Genomic DNA, 17828 nt, shown 5'->3' with positions numbered 1-17828 from the left:
TATTGGAATAGAGAGTGGGTGTTGGAATTCAGAGCATCCAGGACTAATACTGACAACCACACAAACTGGCAGAGAGAAATGATGTGGAGAGATAAAGTAGCAGTAAACCGAGAATGGGGGGAGGGCTTGTGTGAAATAGGCCTGGTGAAAGACAACCAAAACAAATTGGACCAAACCGAGTGAGCAGCGAGAGTGAACAAAACAGAATAAACAATGAGCTGGTTTCCAGGGTGAAACACGAGGTGATAAAGTGGAATCACACAATGAATAAAATGTTTCCCCAAAAACAGCATTCTGTATCACAATTCCAACTCTGTCATTAAATATTGATAATTAAGAAACTCACCAAAACAACTACAACATGATGTCATCTCAAAGCCCTCCCAAAGTTCACTGAGGTGAAGCGCAAAGTGAAGACAAGCTCATGAGAAACAGACTACATGTTTCCTTGTATATATTTAAATTCTACTAGTGAAGTCAAGTAGTTGTTCTGGCTCCAGCTACAACTTATTGTTCTTTTAACAACATTTAAAATGAGAGCAGTCACAGTTTTGCTTAATGAGCACGCTTTTCCTGTAAAGAAAATATATATTAAAAATAAACACGATATGTAATGCATGTATAATGCAAGTTTATTTTTTACTTTCAACCTATTCATGTTGATTTACTTGTCCACTTCCCTCGACATGCATTTACATTGTCAGTGCGTCCAACAAGAAAGGCTTCTAGGCTGTGTAGCTTCAAAGGCATTCCTGACACCAGATGCATTGCAGAAGCTCTCCTGGATCCAATTGTCCACTGTCAAAACAGCCAAACTTGGTCAGACTGAGTGCCCTTAGTCTTAGGTGATTAGATGCTGCATGTAAACCTGGATGGCAATCATGTGGGCATTTAGTGGGAAAGGTGGGCGTTCAGATGCTCCCTGGATACAGTACTTAAGCTGGGGATATTAAGATGGATCCTGAAATTCAGTTTTATGATGTCATGCTCTGTGCTGATTCATTTAAATTATTTTTATTATGATATGATAAGTTACACACACTTGGAGAATCTGAGACAAGAATTACAGAAGTTGTTTTGGGGCCTCATAATGGACCAACATGTAACTAGGACACTGATGTTGTATGCTTTGTTAGACGTGAATTACTTTAATCATGCTCCCCCTGGTGGCAAAGTCTAGAATTACTTGTGCTACTTGTTGGAAACGCCTACTTAATTTCTCACCAGTGACCAACCACACTGAGAGCTGAACTTTATTTGGGTATACAGGATGACTAGCACGGTAGTTTGGGGGCGACTGTGGCTCAGGAGTGTATGAATGTGTGTGAATGTTTGTTTCTGTTTGAGCACTTAGGCTCTGTGTGTGAATGGTGAATGCTAGACTAGAAAGGCGCTATACAAATACGGAGCATTTAATTAAAGTCTGACACTGCAGGCCTTCCCTCAGACAAAGCTTGGGAAACAGCGCCCCCCCCCCAACCACATCTTTAGTTTACTCTATAAGTTTTGCTCAATTCCTGGATTCCTATTGGATCATGATTATATTATTTGATCCCATAGACACTGAGCTAATAGTTTTAAAAACGGTCTGTCCTAAGGCATTTATTAGTTTCTGACTCTGAGGGGGGGAAACAGTTCCCAAAAACTACTGTATCTCTGAACTCTCACACACTTAGGCTATACTATGTGATCTCCTTTTGATAACTCATGCAATAACTAATGTAATATTGTTTCACTTCCATTAACAGAGCCTCCCCTGAAACTGTTTGGAGCCCGCCTGGGGAGGCCCACCTCACAGTTTGAAAACCCCTGCTGTAATCTATTAAGACCCCAATTAGTTCAAATCTGAACTGGTGCTGCTTTCACTGACAGCAGTCACAGGAGGAAACGTAACTAACCCTGACACAGGGACATGGCATAGTCAGACACATCGTTCTTTTTTATTACATCACATATGATTTAGTGTAAGATATTGCAAGATAAATATAGCTTGTTTTGTAATGTGTTTGCCACAAGTTTCGTCTTTGTTTCATTGTTGTGTTATTTGTAGCAAGGTGTCATGACTTCATGTTTTAATGCTAATGGTCGACGCTGTCATTTTTTTATATAAATAAACTAAAAATGGAAAAAGAAGAAACAAGAAAACTCTAGGCCATCATCAGGTTTGTGATATTAATGTGATTTTAGTCATTTAATGTTGATTTTTAAGATGATACAGACACTGAATACGGCTCTTAGTCTCCATCTGGTGGTTTAGAAATGCTACTGTGCAAGCTTTTATTTTTACAGTAGAAGGAATGGTCTAACGGGTCTAAACGGGACACTGTAAATAGTTTGCACTGAGAAACTCTAAAAAAGTGTCTAACAGGGTGACCCTTCATTATACATTTTCTGTTGAGCAAAACAAATACGCTTTTCTTTACAAGGAAGAACATTGGAGCAGAGGTCCAACTGATAAGACTAATTTAACGTTTTGGGAGTGTGGTTTGGTGCCAGGCTCACCTGGAATGTACATATAGAGAGTACTGTAATAAGTGGAAAAAACAGAGGATGAAGTAATGCGATGTTTGGGGAGCTGACAGGTCTGCTTTGAAAGCTGTATAAGTTGAATACGATCAGTTCTGGATCGTGGCTGTGTGGCATATGGTTATTAGATGTAATACAAGCACAAGAACAGCAGCATTAATAGTAATCTCAGAGTTTAATATCAAGTGTGGAAAGAAACTTTCCGATGATACATCTGCTTTTGCGTGTGAGATGATGGCCACGGTTGATGCCTTGCAATGGGTAGAGGTCAGGCCAGAGAGAGTGCTAACTGCGTTCAGATTGATGTGCAACATTAATGGGTTTTGCAACAGGAGCAGAGAGATGATTTATTTATTCAGAATCCACCAAATGTGTTTGTCTGTGGGTCCCTGCCCATGTCGGAGTTGATGGGAATGAGAAGGCGGATGACGCAGCAAAGAGTTGGGAGTACATGGTCTGGAGGACGAAAGAGATAAGAGCAGAGGGTTATAACAAGACTAAGGAATGGTAATACTGCCTCTACATGATTGGAAAGCATAATAAAATCAAGTGAAGGAGACTTAACTTCCAGGTCAAATTGACAGGATGAGTTTGAGCTCCACCACAAGTGAGCAAGCAGCTGCTTTCATTAGTGTAGTTAGAGAATTCCTCTTGCATTGTCAATCCGTTAAACTCACGATTCTGTCCTACCTGGTGCACAAATCTAATTTTGCTTATTACAAATCCGTGTCTGTTGCCCAAATGTTGACTTGCAGACTGAGAGCGAATTTGTTTTGTTCTCTCTCAGATCTTTTGTCATCAGTATGCTTCCAGTCTCTACATGGCAGCTGTGAAAGTTTTGCTCAGTGAGGAGTTCCGCACCCAACTTAACTTCTTTCTTGGAGGCAGGGCTGCCTTCAGTATAGCTTCTAGTAAGAGAGTTCCATCCATTTGTAAGATGAAGCAGCAGCTTGTCAAGCATGATGATGGAAGTGACAGGTTGGATCAGCACTGAGCGAAAGAGGGCAGAAACATGACCGTATTGTTTAGTAATTGTATTAATATCTTGACAGAATTGTTTTGTATATGGAATATTATTTGAAACTAATGTTTTTATGTTATTGGGGTCAAAAAACTGACTCACTATGAATATTAGTAATAGTTTCCATTTAGTGATAATTATACTAAACTTTATTTGTGTAGTGCCTTTCATATACTGTATACAATGCAGCTTACAGCAAATTATGTCAATACATTAAACACAACAAAAGAAGGTATAATAATAAAAATGAAATTAGGATTTACAGACGTTGCAATTTGAATATTCATGTAAAGCCTGTTCCACAGTTTGGGGCCATAATAACAAAAGGCGACGCTGCCATGCAGCACCACATACCTCACGGAACGATGACAATTGGGGGGGGTCCACTCCTGTTTGCCAGATCTGGGCCGCAAGTAGGCCACAGTATGACCACATATCAGCCAATAACAACTCAAATAAACCAGTACAGGCCCAAATCCGGGCCACTGTCCATATTTATTTTGGCCCAGATGTGGCCCACATTCCATATCCTCATCTGGCACAAATACTGCATGGAATGATGGCACTGGGGCGTTTTACTCCTGTTTGCCACATCTGGCCCACAAGCGAGCCTTGCCGCATGTCTACTAAAACCAAATTTAATAAACCAAAACTGGCTCTAATCTGGCCAACAGTTCATTTTCATTCTGGCCCAGATCAGGCCCACATTTCCATATTCTCAGCCGCCCAACACACTGCATGGAATGATGGCACTAGGGCGGTCCACTCCTGTTTGCCACATCTGGGCCACAAGCAAGCCCTACCAATGATGCATGTCTACCCAGACCAAACTAAATAAACCAGAACTAGCCCTAATCTGGTCACAGGAAAGTTAAACTCTTGCCCTGGAATGGCCCACATTCCTCATGTTCACATGGCCCACATGCTGCTTGGAATGGTGGCTCATCCTCAGATTAGCCCGTATGAATTATGCCAAATTTTTACCTAAAGTACCATATTTGGGCCATGTTTATCATATCAAATTTGGGTCACATTAGGCTCACACCTTGATTAGCTGGAGCTGGAAGTGCCATATATTTGCCAAAAGTGGCCTACATAAGATGTGGCCTGCCACATTTGCTGCTTCATATGTGGGCCACTTTTGGTTTACACCCATATTACCCTTTGTCGGCTGTGCCACTTCAGGCTCAAATCCGTTTTGTCAGGACCACAAGAAGACCAGGAGTGCTGCATCATTGCCTGAGGTGGCCCACATCCGGATGATGTCTGGATGGCAGCAGTCAAGACAAGACAAAAACAACGCATGAATCAGTTTTATTGCATAATAAAAAGATATAGTCAGACTTTTGCTGGTGGAAAAATACAGTCATACTGACAGTCAGTAAGCTTACTCAAGTTTAAATCACTGTCTGTGATGACACCCACACCTTTTGCCTCAGCCGGAGGTTGGTTTACCAGTCCACTTGAATTTAGTTTCATTGATAAATCAGCACCAATTACTATAATTTCAGTTTTGTCATTCTCATTTAATTTCACATCGCTGTTGCTTATCCAAACTAATATTTGTAAGCAGCCTGTGAGACTTGTCTGTCTGTGTTGATGAGGTCATGGGTGCCTGTCATCTTCACTGTTCTCTTAACCCGGACACATCATCACTGATGGTTTTTAACAACATGCATGTACATTTATCAATCCACACTATTTAAAAGTAAAAGATTGTTTTATTCTTGTAGTCACCTTGAAGAAGAGGTCAAGTCAGTTTACTGGCTGGTAAAATGATATCTGCCTGCAGTAATCTGCAGCCTTCCTATAGGTTTCCATTTCATTTATGATCTCTGTAATTTTTATTTGATCCCCACTTTTCATATTAGAATTCCCAAAGAAAAGACCACCAACTGTTTATTTGTAAAATACATTTAATCCCTTTATATTTGGGCAAACCAAAGTCTACAAGAGTAGATCGGGTTTGAGATTTGAGTGGCAGTGGGTCCTGAGTGTCAGATACCAAATTCAAAAGGCAGCAGCTTGGACATACTGTCAGAGAAACACAGGTAGTGCCCTCATCATCGGGGAATACTGGACTGGACGTTCTGGGGAGAAACTAGCTAATATGTTAAAGTTTTGACTTCCCTTCAGTCAGCACTGCCACAAAATCCTCCACCCTTTCTGGCCAGACTCCTTTGACAACGTACCAGACAAAAATACACAATACAAGGAGAAAAAAGGCATACATTTCTTTCTTTCTACAGCCTTCATGATTTTCATTAGTACAATACGTCAGAGCTGTAAATATTACAAGACACTTTTACTGTTTCTCAGTTTAAGTATGACATGTTAACATGACAAGGTTTTAGTTTGGTGACAAAAGCTGTGATAATATGGAAGATTACACAGGATGATTTAATGTGTTCATGATGCGCAAAACTTGGGAGTGCTGCAATGGTGGGCAGTAATGTGTTAGTGGCAGCTGGATCTAGTAGGACAAAATATTTTCAAGCCTATGTGGAGTAAAAAAACCCCACTGGACAAAAACTAAACAGCAGATTCAGTTGCCAGGTGGAGGGAGGGGGCTAAGTGCAAACTGGGTGGCTCAGAACAGATGAGGTGCTTTGTCTTGTTCTTGCCATGCACTGGGAACCATTATTACATGAATGGCAACAATGATGAAGGTTAGTAGGCTGTGAAACCAGAGGGACAGTACATTGACACAACCAGGTCAGATGAGAGAGGACCAGACTCAACCAGATAAGGCTACCCAGATTCAGAACACCAAACCAAAGCTCTTTCTGCAGTTACACTGGCTACAGGCTGGAGTTTCACCATGCGTTTCCTACAAAAGCAAGCAAAAGTTAATCAATTTCCAGTGGTGGAATATTCCTGTACACTTACTCAAGTACTGACCTTAAGTTACTTTAGTTGAGTATTTTCATTTTATGCAACTTTATACTTCTAGTCCACTACATCTCAGAGGCAACTACTGTACTTTTTACTCCACTATATTTGTCAGACAGGTATAATTCCTTTGGACAGGATTTTAACAGGTTTGTTGCAAAAAGCACACCACCAATACATGGAGGCAGCTGGGGTGTCAGTCACCGTGGATATCAGCCAGCTTGCTATAACTGTAAATGGTATGGGTCACATTTCAACTCCTCTGATTTGGGAAAGATAATTATAGTGTTAAGCACAGTAAATAAACAAGTGCACAGTTGTATAAAATGTTTCAAGTTTTTCTATTAGATTGTTTTGTTACGTTTACTTATAGAGGATTACTAGGTCAGATTCTAAGGTGAAAACATGTCTCTGTCTCATGCGCCTCCTGTTGTTGCAGTTTTAATAGAGAGGTTATTAGAAATGTCTGGACAAATTCATACAAAAGATAACTGGATGTTTCTTGAAATTCAGAATGAATGACCTTTTTAACCATACATTTGTGACTACATTAGAGATGACTCAGACGTTTGAAAGTAGGCTAGGCCAAACTAGGTGAAATGTGTTTGGAAGGACATGATTTGAATTCAACTTCATTTCTTCTAAGGAAATCCAAAAACCTCTACTGAGGTAAATTACTTTAAAATGTTTTATGCATCTGAGCACAAGTTTTCGACATGTGACGAACGTCAAACAGCCGCAGACAAATCAACAAGACATCAGGTGACTCTGACTTTGGTTCCAGCTTCCAATATTAACTGAGGCTTTCCTTCTTTAGTCAGCTCCTGCAGACATCACACAGCGATGTGGATGTGAACGCGTGTGCACTTCTATGTGACATGGTGAGGCTAACACGAGTGCTTCACTTGTGAGGGTCGCATACACCATCATCTGGTTCAGTCCGAAACAAGACTAACAAGCAGAGAGTGCAAGAAGAATACAGAAGGATCTACTGTAATACAATATCCATGCTCAGGCAGTCATAAAGCACTGTTAATATATTTATATATATATATATACACAGTTTATACATACAGTGAAAAACATCCATAAACCGAGAATATAAGAGCTTGTTCATAGGCAAGGAAGCAGTAAACCACTAATGAATCACTAAAGGTTTAGAGCACCGGGACTGCTGAGTCATGTGTCAAATCATGTGTGACATGTGGTATAATATCTACATATCAAGTTCGAATAACACTGGTTAAATATGCATAACGGCATCTGTGACAAAAAAAAAATTAATTGACAGTGTTCAATAAAACGCTCAATGGAGGATGGTTTACATTGTCTTCTCAAAGAGCTGACTAAATCCAGCAAGCAATATATGTAACATTTCCTGATTATAAAAGAAAAGAAAAAGAATGAGAGAGAATACAAGGTCGTCCTTCCTTCATCGGCGAGTAGGCTGGACATCTGGCACTTTAGTACACCGGGCTGTTACGGATCCCGCAGCACAGCACCATGCTGAAGATCATCTCAAAGATCTGGGAGGATGAACAGAAGTGTTGATGAGATATCTCTATCCTCAATAAAAATGTGATGGCAGGGGGGCACAGTTGCAGAGTCCGGTGAAAATATTAAGCCTCAGGCTACATTACAAACATAAGGGAAATATGCAAAATCCCTTTCATACAAATAGCAAGATAAGAAGACCCTAATGTCTATGCGTTAAGTCCTGAGGCGTCGGAAGGACATTAGCTTAGCTTAACATAGCATAAAGTCTGCAAGCAAGTTTTAAAAACACACCCACCAACACCTCCAAAGCCTGACACATTATATCTTGTTTGTTTAATCAGTACACAAATACTAATGTAAAAATGACATGTTTTAGAGAGAGTTACATGTTGAAACTATTAATGAAAATAGTCCCTACCAAGTGCACTCCTGTTTGAAAGGCGTTGGGTAAAAACAACAGTGCACTTTAAAATAATTCAACTAAATTTTTTTGACCATTTAAGTAGGAACCAGCTAGCATAGTGCCACTGGGGATTTAGGAAGTATTGAGAGATAGACTAAGATAGACTAAGACAAACACATTGTTGGTTTAGATTTTTGATCTTATCCATTAATCTGTATGAATAACTTAAAATGTCTAATAGACAGAATAAATATGCCAACAATACCAACACCAAAACGAAACACAGCTAACACACAGAAACTCTAACAAAGGCCATGTGCTCTGAGTGACGGCCAAACCTCAGCACACTCTCTGTGTTACTAGCCCGGACATGGAGAGTCTGACAGCAGCTGCTCGTGTCTGCTTAGACTCTGACTACTAGCACCTGCTACGCTGAACGCTGGTCAGTCTGTCACACTGTCAGTTTCCCGCTTCACACACTATGTAGCCTGGAGGCCACGCCCCCTGCGGTGGTTGTCCTGTGCAGTCTTCTGCTGCATCTTTTAAATGTGCTGGGAGGGAGGGAGCTAGAAGAATTTGGGTGTGTCATTACGGTTTATTTTAGGACTAGTGAGGAAACTTTCTGTACTCAACAGCTTTCCAAACTCTGCTCAGACAGCCAAAATGACTGAATAAATAGTTTGAGATAAGCTGTCCATTTCTGTTTAACAAGCCAAACATGCTTTTTTCTATAAACTGCAATCTTGTAAACATTACTTTCTTGTATTGTGGCCCAAGAAGAGAGATATTTTAGGTAACTGATGCAGCTGAACCAGCATACATTTTAATCTATGCATATTATCTGATTTATACGTATAATCGTTTATTCATTGCATCCAACAGTAAATGAGCTCTATACTAAACTAGGCTCCCGTGTCGCATGGCATGCACCTTCTGTATGCTTCTGGATAAATTCAAGAAAACAAATACACCATGTTGTAGAAATATTGAAAGGTTTGATGTCCGTGATGTGCGGCTTCACGTTCTCACCATAATAACTGCGACCACCAGCGCGGCAATGCCAATCAGGTAAATCTTATCTGAAAACAATTCCTTGATCCTGTTGTGGCAATTCTGCAAAAGAAGACAATGAAAACAAATCATTTATATCTGCTTCAAAACAGCAATAACATCTTGATTACCCAGTGAACTGATTTTGAAGTCATGGGGAAAACAAAGGGCCACATTTTACTTTAGCTTAATAGTATGTAATTTACAATTAAATACTACAAAAAAGTATGTAGTTTATATCTGTTTGGGACAAGCGCATGTAAGGAGGAGTTCATACCAATATTGTTCACATGAGCGAGCGTTCACCAAGACCAGCCCCCCTTAGTTACTGTTGTGTTGATCCATTTTCACACATATAGGCAGTTTGCAAAGATAATGGAGGCAGATTCACCACTTGAAATTCTTGGTAGGTTTTTAAACAAGGGTTCTTGATACAAAAGCAGGCTTCTCATTACTAGCCACCGCTGTCTATTTTGTTGGCTGAAATGACAACTGTTTCTGGCAGTGGCCTGATTTCCAGTATGGCGATCAGAGTGGAAATTAGCATTTACAATAGATTTACTATTTACCATGACCACATTCTACCCTCCCCGCGACCCTGTACGCAGGATAAGCGGTTGATGATGGATGGATGGATGGACATTCTATCCTATCATTAACCAAATGGTTTTTGCTGCCTTTTCTAAAAAACATATTGTAATAATTATTAAACCTGCGAAGGTGCAAATCTATGGATGGTTGGTCGCCATACAAATACTAAAATTATGACATTACCATGAGCCTCAGCTGCACTTTCTATTTAGTGCTAATTAGCAAATGTTAGCATACTTACATTATCATTTGGCTGAAAGCACTGCTGTGCCTATGTATGGCCTTTCAAAGCCACTAGTTTGGCTGGAGACTTCTATTTTTGCAAAGCAAACTAGGGCTGGGCAATAAAACAATAGTGATAATTATCGCAATATAATTTTCCTCAATATCAATATAATAAATGTTCAATATATCGTCAATAAATATTTGTTTTAATTAATTTGAATCACAAACAAATAGCACTTAATTTTTCTTTTTAATTTTTTTTTTTATCATAATAGTTCTGAATGTTCTACCTTAGACTTGTGAAGTGATCCACTGTTTGGCATCAAGTGTTTGTCCCATTCTGACCATAAAGAAAAGTTGACCCACATAATAAACCATGTGGTTTCTTTTCAATCAGGAGCAAAAAATCCACCTTTAAACTTGAAAGAAATAATGATTTGACATTTATCGTGATTATTATCGATGTCGAATGATATGAAGTGATTTTATTGTGATAACATTTTTGGCCATATCGGCCAGCCCTAATGCACACACACACACACAACACTTTTTTTTATTAGGGGGCTTATTTTTTCCCAGTAATATTTTAATTGCCTGATTGTCTTTGCTCTTAGTCTTGAAATGTATTTGTTTTTGCACTGATTTTCAAATTTTATTTCACAGTAACCGATACGGTCCCTTGCATTTAGTCAATTTTATTATGATTACACAGTCATTAAAAGCAATATTATTTTTAATCTCCACTTTTTTTATCAACTGATTTCTTTGGGAGTAAATCCTAGTGTTTGTTTCAAAGGTATAGGATAGATACACATCAGTTCCACAACACTTGCATTGGTCATTTTAGTTGATGAGTGTGATGCCAAGAGTTAGGGCCCCTAGTCTGCACTGAGGTAGCTGATCTATGTCTCCAGCCCTGAATAAAGCCCTCTATGATTCTCTACATCGCTTTTCTTATGATTTTCCCATCATAAATGATTTCTTTACATTAGTGTTTCTCAACCTTTTCAGGACCCATAGATCCTGACTTCTCAAACTGAAAACATGCATTTGACATCAAGTGAAATATGTTTATTCACGTTCTTGCAGAGAGTTGAATTGGATTAATACCACTCTCATATGTAGGGTTGCTAAACTAGCTGGGCTCCAGGAGGGTCTGACCACACTACACCAAACTTCATTCATCATTCCTACAGTTTAATTTCCTGATTTTGTACAAAAGCATGTAGTGAACTAGCTTATTTTAGCGGTTTAATAAATCAAGAGGATCTTAAGGTAAATTTGGCACAGATGATTGCCAGATTACCAAAACAACAACACTTAACATCGAAATGAAATGGCAATCTATTGTCAAAGGTACAGGCAAGGGAAACGTCAGTGAAGTAAAGGGACAGTCAACATGAGAGAGAGAGGGGCGCAAACAGCTGTTTCTATGCGTCTCCCCCTGCTTCTCTGTTTGGGTAGCAGAACCTAACATGACAGGCTGAGGGATAACAGAGCAGTAGGTTGTCCCTCTCTCTCATACAAATCACCCTGTCTCAATAGTCCAACCTGCAATATTCCTCTACCATAGATTTTCAATAAATTGGATCTTATGCCTTTGGGTTTCCATTTATGGTATGATTCTGAGCCTTGAGGATGGAGCTTGAGCCAGAATGGGATTATCTTAGTTAGCATAAATAAATACTGTAAGCAAAATAAAGCAGCTTGGCTCTGTCCAAAGTTAAAAAATACAGCTAACAGCACTAATTAACACGTTATATCATTTTTGTTTCATCCATACACAAACAGTAATGTAAAAATGTCAGGTTGTGGTTTTACAGGGACTTACATGTAGTAGCTAGTTCTTACCAATAACAGCAGGGAGCAGAGACTTGGCACTCTTGTCCAGCATTTAACTCCCCATAAAACCCCACATTTTCCTTTTCTGTTTGTACATGGATTAATTAATGACACGAAAGGTGCTGGCAAGCATATTTTATTTTTACATTGGACTGAGTCAGGCTAGGTGTTTCTCCGTGCTTTAAAACTTTATGCTAAGGTAGGCTAATCACCCAGCTCTGTACTTGGATATGAGGGTGGTATCTGCTCATTTAACTCTCAGCAAGAACATAACTGAGTGTTTTCCCCTGTGAACTATTCCTTCATAAATGGATTAAACCACTGACATAACTTACTGCTCAACCTAAATGTTACAGAGCCATCAATAATGTTATTTGTTCCACTGGTGTCATGTTCTGCCTCAACATGAATTTTGGAATACCGTCATTACTGTGATAAAATTAATGTGCTTTACTGTGGCTGCAATAACATCTTCATCTACTCCCACCACCCGAGGAAGTGAAGACCCAGTGGATTAACTTTCTTTTTGATGAAAATGTCCCCACAACAGCTGGAAAACTCTCGTGTGTGAGTGAACCACTTTACTTTGGACTGCTTTATTGAGGGCCAGTACAAAGCAGGATTCAATTAAAAACTGAAGCTCAGGGGTCGATTGACACAGACTTCAAACATGGAAGCTGTAAATTTTGCCATTTTTGTGTTGCTTTACTGTTTATTTTGCAGGGTGAGAAACATTACACTCTAATGATGTGGTAGTGAATAATGATAATGTAACATGGTGGGCTTTATCTTTGACATACTCAAAATGACTATGTTGAACACAACCTCACAGCCTGGCCTGGCTGCTGATGCATGAAAACAGTGAGAAAACTGCTGAGATGGATTATCACACTTACAACTGTAGTTCCACTGCTGGGGCAGAGGTCGGTCACACCTAATTTGTCTGTAAGCTGTGTCAGAAAACTAGTCCCCACGCCTTTACCACAGCAGCTCAGCTGAAACACAAAAACAACACAGTGACTAACTTGTCCTCTATACACAGTACCCTTCTTTAAACTGAATGAAACTAGCTGAAGTAACTTTGCTCATCTTTGTGAAGCCTGAAAGCTGCTCATTGCTGCCTACGGCTTTAATTGTAGACAACTGAGCTGCTTCCTTCTGTTGACTGCTAAAAGGTTTGATCTGGAATTACTGTTTATTATTATTAGACAAATTTCATTTTTCTGTGTAACAATACAACATTTGATCAATAGCTCAATTTAATGGTAAAGGCCAGACAAACCCCTCTTCACATGAGGGGTTTCTTTGTCTCCACATCATCCATTACAATAATGAAACATACACCCCCTCAATTATTTTAATTTCCATAATTTCATACTATACAATGAATTGTATTACTAAAACAGTGTGATGAAAAAAAACAAAAAAAACAAACTTATTTTAATGTTTATAAATTGCATATTTTATACTATATTCATACCGTCTCATGGAAGACCTTGAGCACAGGAGCAACACTCTTCTTCTCCTGGTCAGTGATGGTTGATGAGATGGCCCTGTCGTACACAGAGTCATAGAAGTTGATCATCTCCTGCGACACCTAAAACAAGAACAAAGAGGTTTCTATGGGCAGAAAACTTAAAACTTCCTGTTGTTACCTGTGTTGTCCAAGTACATTTTAAGTGTTAGTAAAGGGTTCAAAAAGGGCCACAGACAGAGCTGGCTACCACAAGAGGAGAGACTCTGCTCCCAGTGTGACAGAGGACAGGTAGAGACAGAGCTGCACTTTCTAACTTCATGCCCTAAATATAAAACACTAAGACAAAAAAACTTTAACTAACAGAAATATATCTATATATCCCAAATATACCCCGAATTCATATCAGACACACAGAAAGTCCCCTGTTTACTGGGAGAAATGCCCAAATGTGAAATAATTGAATAATTTCTCCTCATGCCATGAAGTGAGGACAACCAGTGGAACCTCAGACTGATAAATTGTACAAATTTTCTTATCATTATTATTTGATTGTTGATATTTTTAGTAATAGTTTTGCTTTTAAATTTCACATTTGATATGGATTTATTTTTTAAAATTGTTATTACTATTATTTTTTAATATTAACATTTATTTATTTATTTTTTAATATATTTTAATTTTTCTACCACACACACGATTACTGTTTTATTAATTTATTTTCATTTTTAATATATTTTAATTTTTGTAACACACACTTAATGTTTTATTCATTTATTTTAATTTAATATAGTTTTATTTTTCTAAACACACACACACACACACACGCACACACGCTTACTGTTTTATTTAAATGTTTAATATATTTTAATTTTTCTAACACACACACACACACACACACGCTTACTGTTTTATTTAAATTTTTTATATATTTTAATTTTTCTAACACACACACACACACACACACACACACACGCGCTTTAATTACTTGTTTAATGAAATGTATGGGGTTGATTGTTCTTATGTAGTTTGTATGATGCTTTGGCAATATTGTTGTTATAAATTCATGCCAATAAAGCTAATTTTAATTGAACTGAATAGTAAAGTGTTTTTGTATTTGCTTGGAAAAAGGACAGGACAGAGACATGACAGAATAAACATCAAATGACATTAAAGAAAAAGTAACAGGGCGGCAACTCTGTGTTAAAAAACTAAATAGGTTTTGTTGATGTGGGCATGTTGTTTCAGGAAAGCTGGTATGAGTCACAGATCCAAAAGTCTGAAGGACTGTCAGCTACAAAAACACAACACAGTAACATCGCCTCGGGGAAAAAGCAGAGCCAGGTTGCCTCATCTAACCCTCACACAAGCATGGAGACACTATAGTGATCTCACTGAAATAAAAGGAGTTGGGTTTTTGTTCATGCAGTGCAATTGCCCGTCTGAAAATGGCCTGAGACAGGGCTTGGTTTGCATTACAACACGCTGATGGAAAATGAGCAATGTACCAAATTGGGCGTCAACTAAAGATTTCAGAAAGTCCAACTGATGATTTGGACAAATTGAACACTTGTCATGTTGATAGTTAGTACCTTCCATTTATTGCTGTTTAGATCACAGAGCTCAGCATCTGTTTTTTCAAAAAAAATAACCAGCACTTTCAAAACCCAGACAGTCATTTAAAAACATTTATAACCCCTGTCAAGATACAGAGTTGGAGACGATCAAATAATAAAACAATCTTTATTTTGTATGATATAAAAGATTTTAACCCATAATCTGTTTTTAAACTCATTTCTGTGTATTTCCTATCCAGGCATCTGGAAGTTGCCTTTTTGTCTGACATAAGAAAAAGGCTTTGTTTTATCCATCCATCAATCACCTATACTTCTTGTTCTAAGGCGGTCGCGGAGAGGCTGGAGGCGATCCCAGCTGACACTGGGTGAGAGGCGGGGTACGGACAGGTTTCCAGGCAATCAATCGATCAATCAATCACTGGGCTAACACAGAGATAAATAACCACTGACGCCGACAGTCACACCTACTGGCAATTTAGAGTCGTAAATGAACCTGACCTGCATCTCTTTGGACTATGGGAGGAGGCCAGAGTACTCGGAGAAAACCCACACTGACAAAGGAAGAACATGTTGACTCTACATAGAAAGGCCCCAGTCAGCTCAAGCAGTATTTAAAAAAAACTATCTATACATTCTGACCGTTCCATGTTTGAGAATCAGAGGAGGGATTGTGTGCCTATTCTGTAATATATGTTTGCTAATAGCTATTAATATGGCTCAAAAGACTGTATGTGGGTAGTGACCCCCCCCAACCCAAAAATATAAATCAAACAGCATATAGTCCCTGAGGTTTATTAACAATAAATCTAATTTAAAACAAAATCAAAAGCCCTTTCCACAAAACAAAAAAACCCACATTGGGCTTCCAATGAGGGAACCTAAAGTACCAACTCAAGCATAATAAGCCAGAATATCTGAAAACATCTTTAACAAATGTGGGACTTTTTGAGGCATTTGTTTCATTCTATTTAAAACTTCCCTTTAAATAACCTGCAAATGCCCTGTAGAGGTATTTACTGTACATTCAGGCTCAATTTTGCATGCCTATTTCAGCCTCTAGTGTATGTTTGTAGTCTTACAGTGTCTTTGTGCATGAAGCCCCAGATTCCAGCTGCAACTTCGCAGGCGAACAGGATGACCAGGCAGACGAAGAACTGCAGGACAGAACAGAAGCATCAGATTACTGGTCCATTTAAGGATTTAGCTAACTGAGGTTTTACTTCAACTCTTAATGAGACAACTTTAAGTTAAAGGGGCCATGTGGAGCTTTCTTTTAAACCAACAAAGGTTATGTTTACAATCAGGTCTACTCACCAAAACACACTGTGGCACTGAGCTCTAACCAAAGTTAAGTATTTAAATCCAGCATTGTTTACATCCATGTTTACTAGCTTGCACTGTTCTTCTTCCCTGCCTTTGCTGGCACAGTGCAGCATATCACTGCTGATCAGTGGAATGGTGTGTAACCATTGGTAGGACAGCATATCGTGTAACTCGCGTGCACATTCACGTGCATGTGCGATAAACAAAACGAGCACCCAATCATCGAAAAAGGAGCTTCATAGAGCTACTAGAGGTCTAAAACTCCACAGGGAACCTTTAAATGTGACTGTGACTCACAGTTCCCAACAGGCACTGGGACTCCTGGATGGCGCCATAGCATCCAAGGAAACCGACCACCATCATCACTGCACCAACAGCAATCAGGATGTGGACACCTGGAAAGACACACAGATGGACAGTATAGATTGACTGATTAATATCCATGGCAACACCTGATTATAACAGGGAGGGAAAAAAGAGGGCAGGCAGGAGTTCTACTGGGATACAGGTCATTGTAAAGAAAAGGGAAAATTCACTTGTTACAGCAACTCCAGATACAACACAACAGATAAGAAAATACACATTAATTAAACAGAATAGAAAAATACTAGATATAATAGAAATAAAAAATAAGAATAAGTTATATGTACATTATACACCTTTTACAACTATTACAAGAATGGGAACCACTATACAGCTTTAAAACCACCGTGGTTTTGAAGCTTTGCCATATCCTCCAACTAACTTTAATACCTGCATGCGATAACATCGGATGGCCAGCAGAAGGCACAATCTTGCTTTTATGCCAGCAGAATAAAGTGAGTCATGTTCTAGTAATGTCCACAGGAAGTTGTTCCATGTTTTCTTCTACAAAGTGCCCGCTCCATAATTCAACACAATTTTTTCCAACCTAGACATTATCTGTCATCCCACAGTATCTATAGAAACCTCAATGTGTTTCCTGTGTTATGCTGCCAGATGCATGCTGGTTAACATTTAACTTTATGGGGGATGGAGCGAGTGCAGCATGGAAAGAAAGACGTGGGGATTTCTCTGGTTTACATCTTGCTCTTAGTTCTATTAATCTCAGGAGGTGTGTGGTTGTAAAACGCCAGCTGTGCACCGGCCTTGTTAGCAGAACAGCTGAGAAAAAGAAGTGAAAAAACAGACTATTAATACTTCAGGTCAAAGGTCTGACACAGGGAGAGCCAGGTAGACTAAAAGACGAGTGGAAAGATGGGACTGGAGAGAAGGGACATGGCTATACTACAGCTGCTCAAAAATAAAGCTAAGCTATAAAGAATTTCATTCAAATATTTATTCTTTCTGAATTTGTTTTTCCTTCAAAGACCAGTCTGCTTGATTTGGCAAGTTTAGACCTATAAACATATGACTACTCAAGACTTT

At 38.9% G+C, this 17828-nt stretch overlaps 1 protein-coding gene across 1 annotated transcript in view; it reads right to left on the bottom strand.

Moving 5' to 3' along the window:
- Nucleotides 1-5445: 5445 nt before the first annotated feature.
- The window catches only part of cd81a (CD81 molecule a), a 28645-nt gene continuing 16262 nt past the window's right edge, over nucleotides 5446-17828 (bottom strand). The window contains exons 3-8 of the mRNA XM_038700840.1: nucleotides 16719-16816; nucleotides 16178-16252; nucleotides 13528-13644; nucleotides 12944-13042; nucleotides 9369-9452; nucleotides 5446-7965 (exon numbers count right to left, since the gene is read on the bottom strand). Coding sequence (XP_038556768.1) covers nucleotides 7903-7965; nucleotides 9369-9452; nucleotides 12944-13042; nucleotides 13528-13644; nucleotides 16178-16252; nucleotides 16719-16816 — 536 coding nt within the window. The 3' untranslated portion in view covers nucleotides 5446-7902. The remainder of the gene's footprint in view (nucleotides 7966-9368; nucleotides 9453-12943; nucleotides 13043-13527; nucleotides 13645-16177; nucleotides 16253-16718; nucleotides 16817-17828) is intronic.

This window comes from Micropterus salmoides, unplaced genomic scaffold (assembly GCF_014851395.1).
Source record: "Micropterus salmoides isolate LMB-PRFRI ecotype aquatic unplaced genomic scaffold, ASM1485139v1 Ms_hic_scaffold_6, whole genome shotgun sequence".
NCBI lineage: Eukaryota > Metazoa > Chordata > Actinopteri > Centrarchiformes > Centrarchidae > Micropterus > Micropterus salmoides.
The sequence above is the reverse complement of the archived record's forward strand: the minus strand, read 5'-3'. Positions and strand labels throughout refer to the sequence as shown.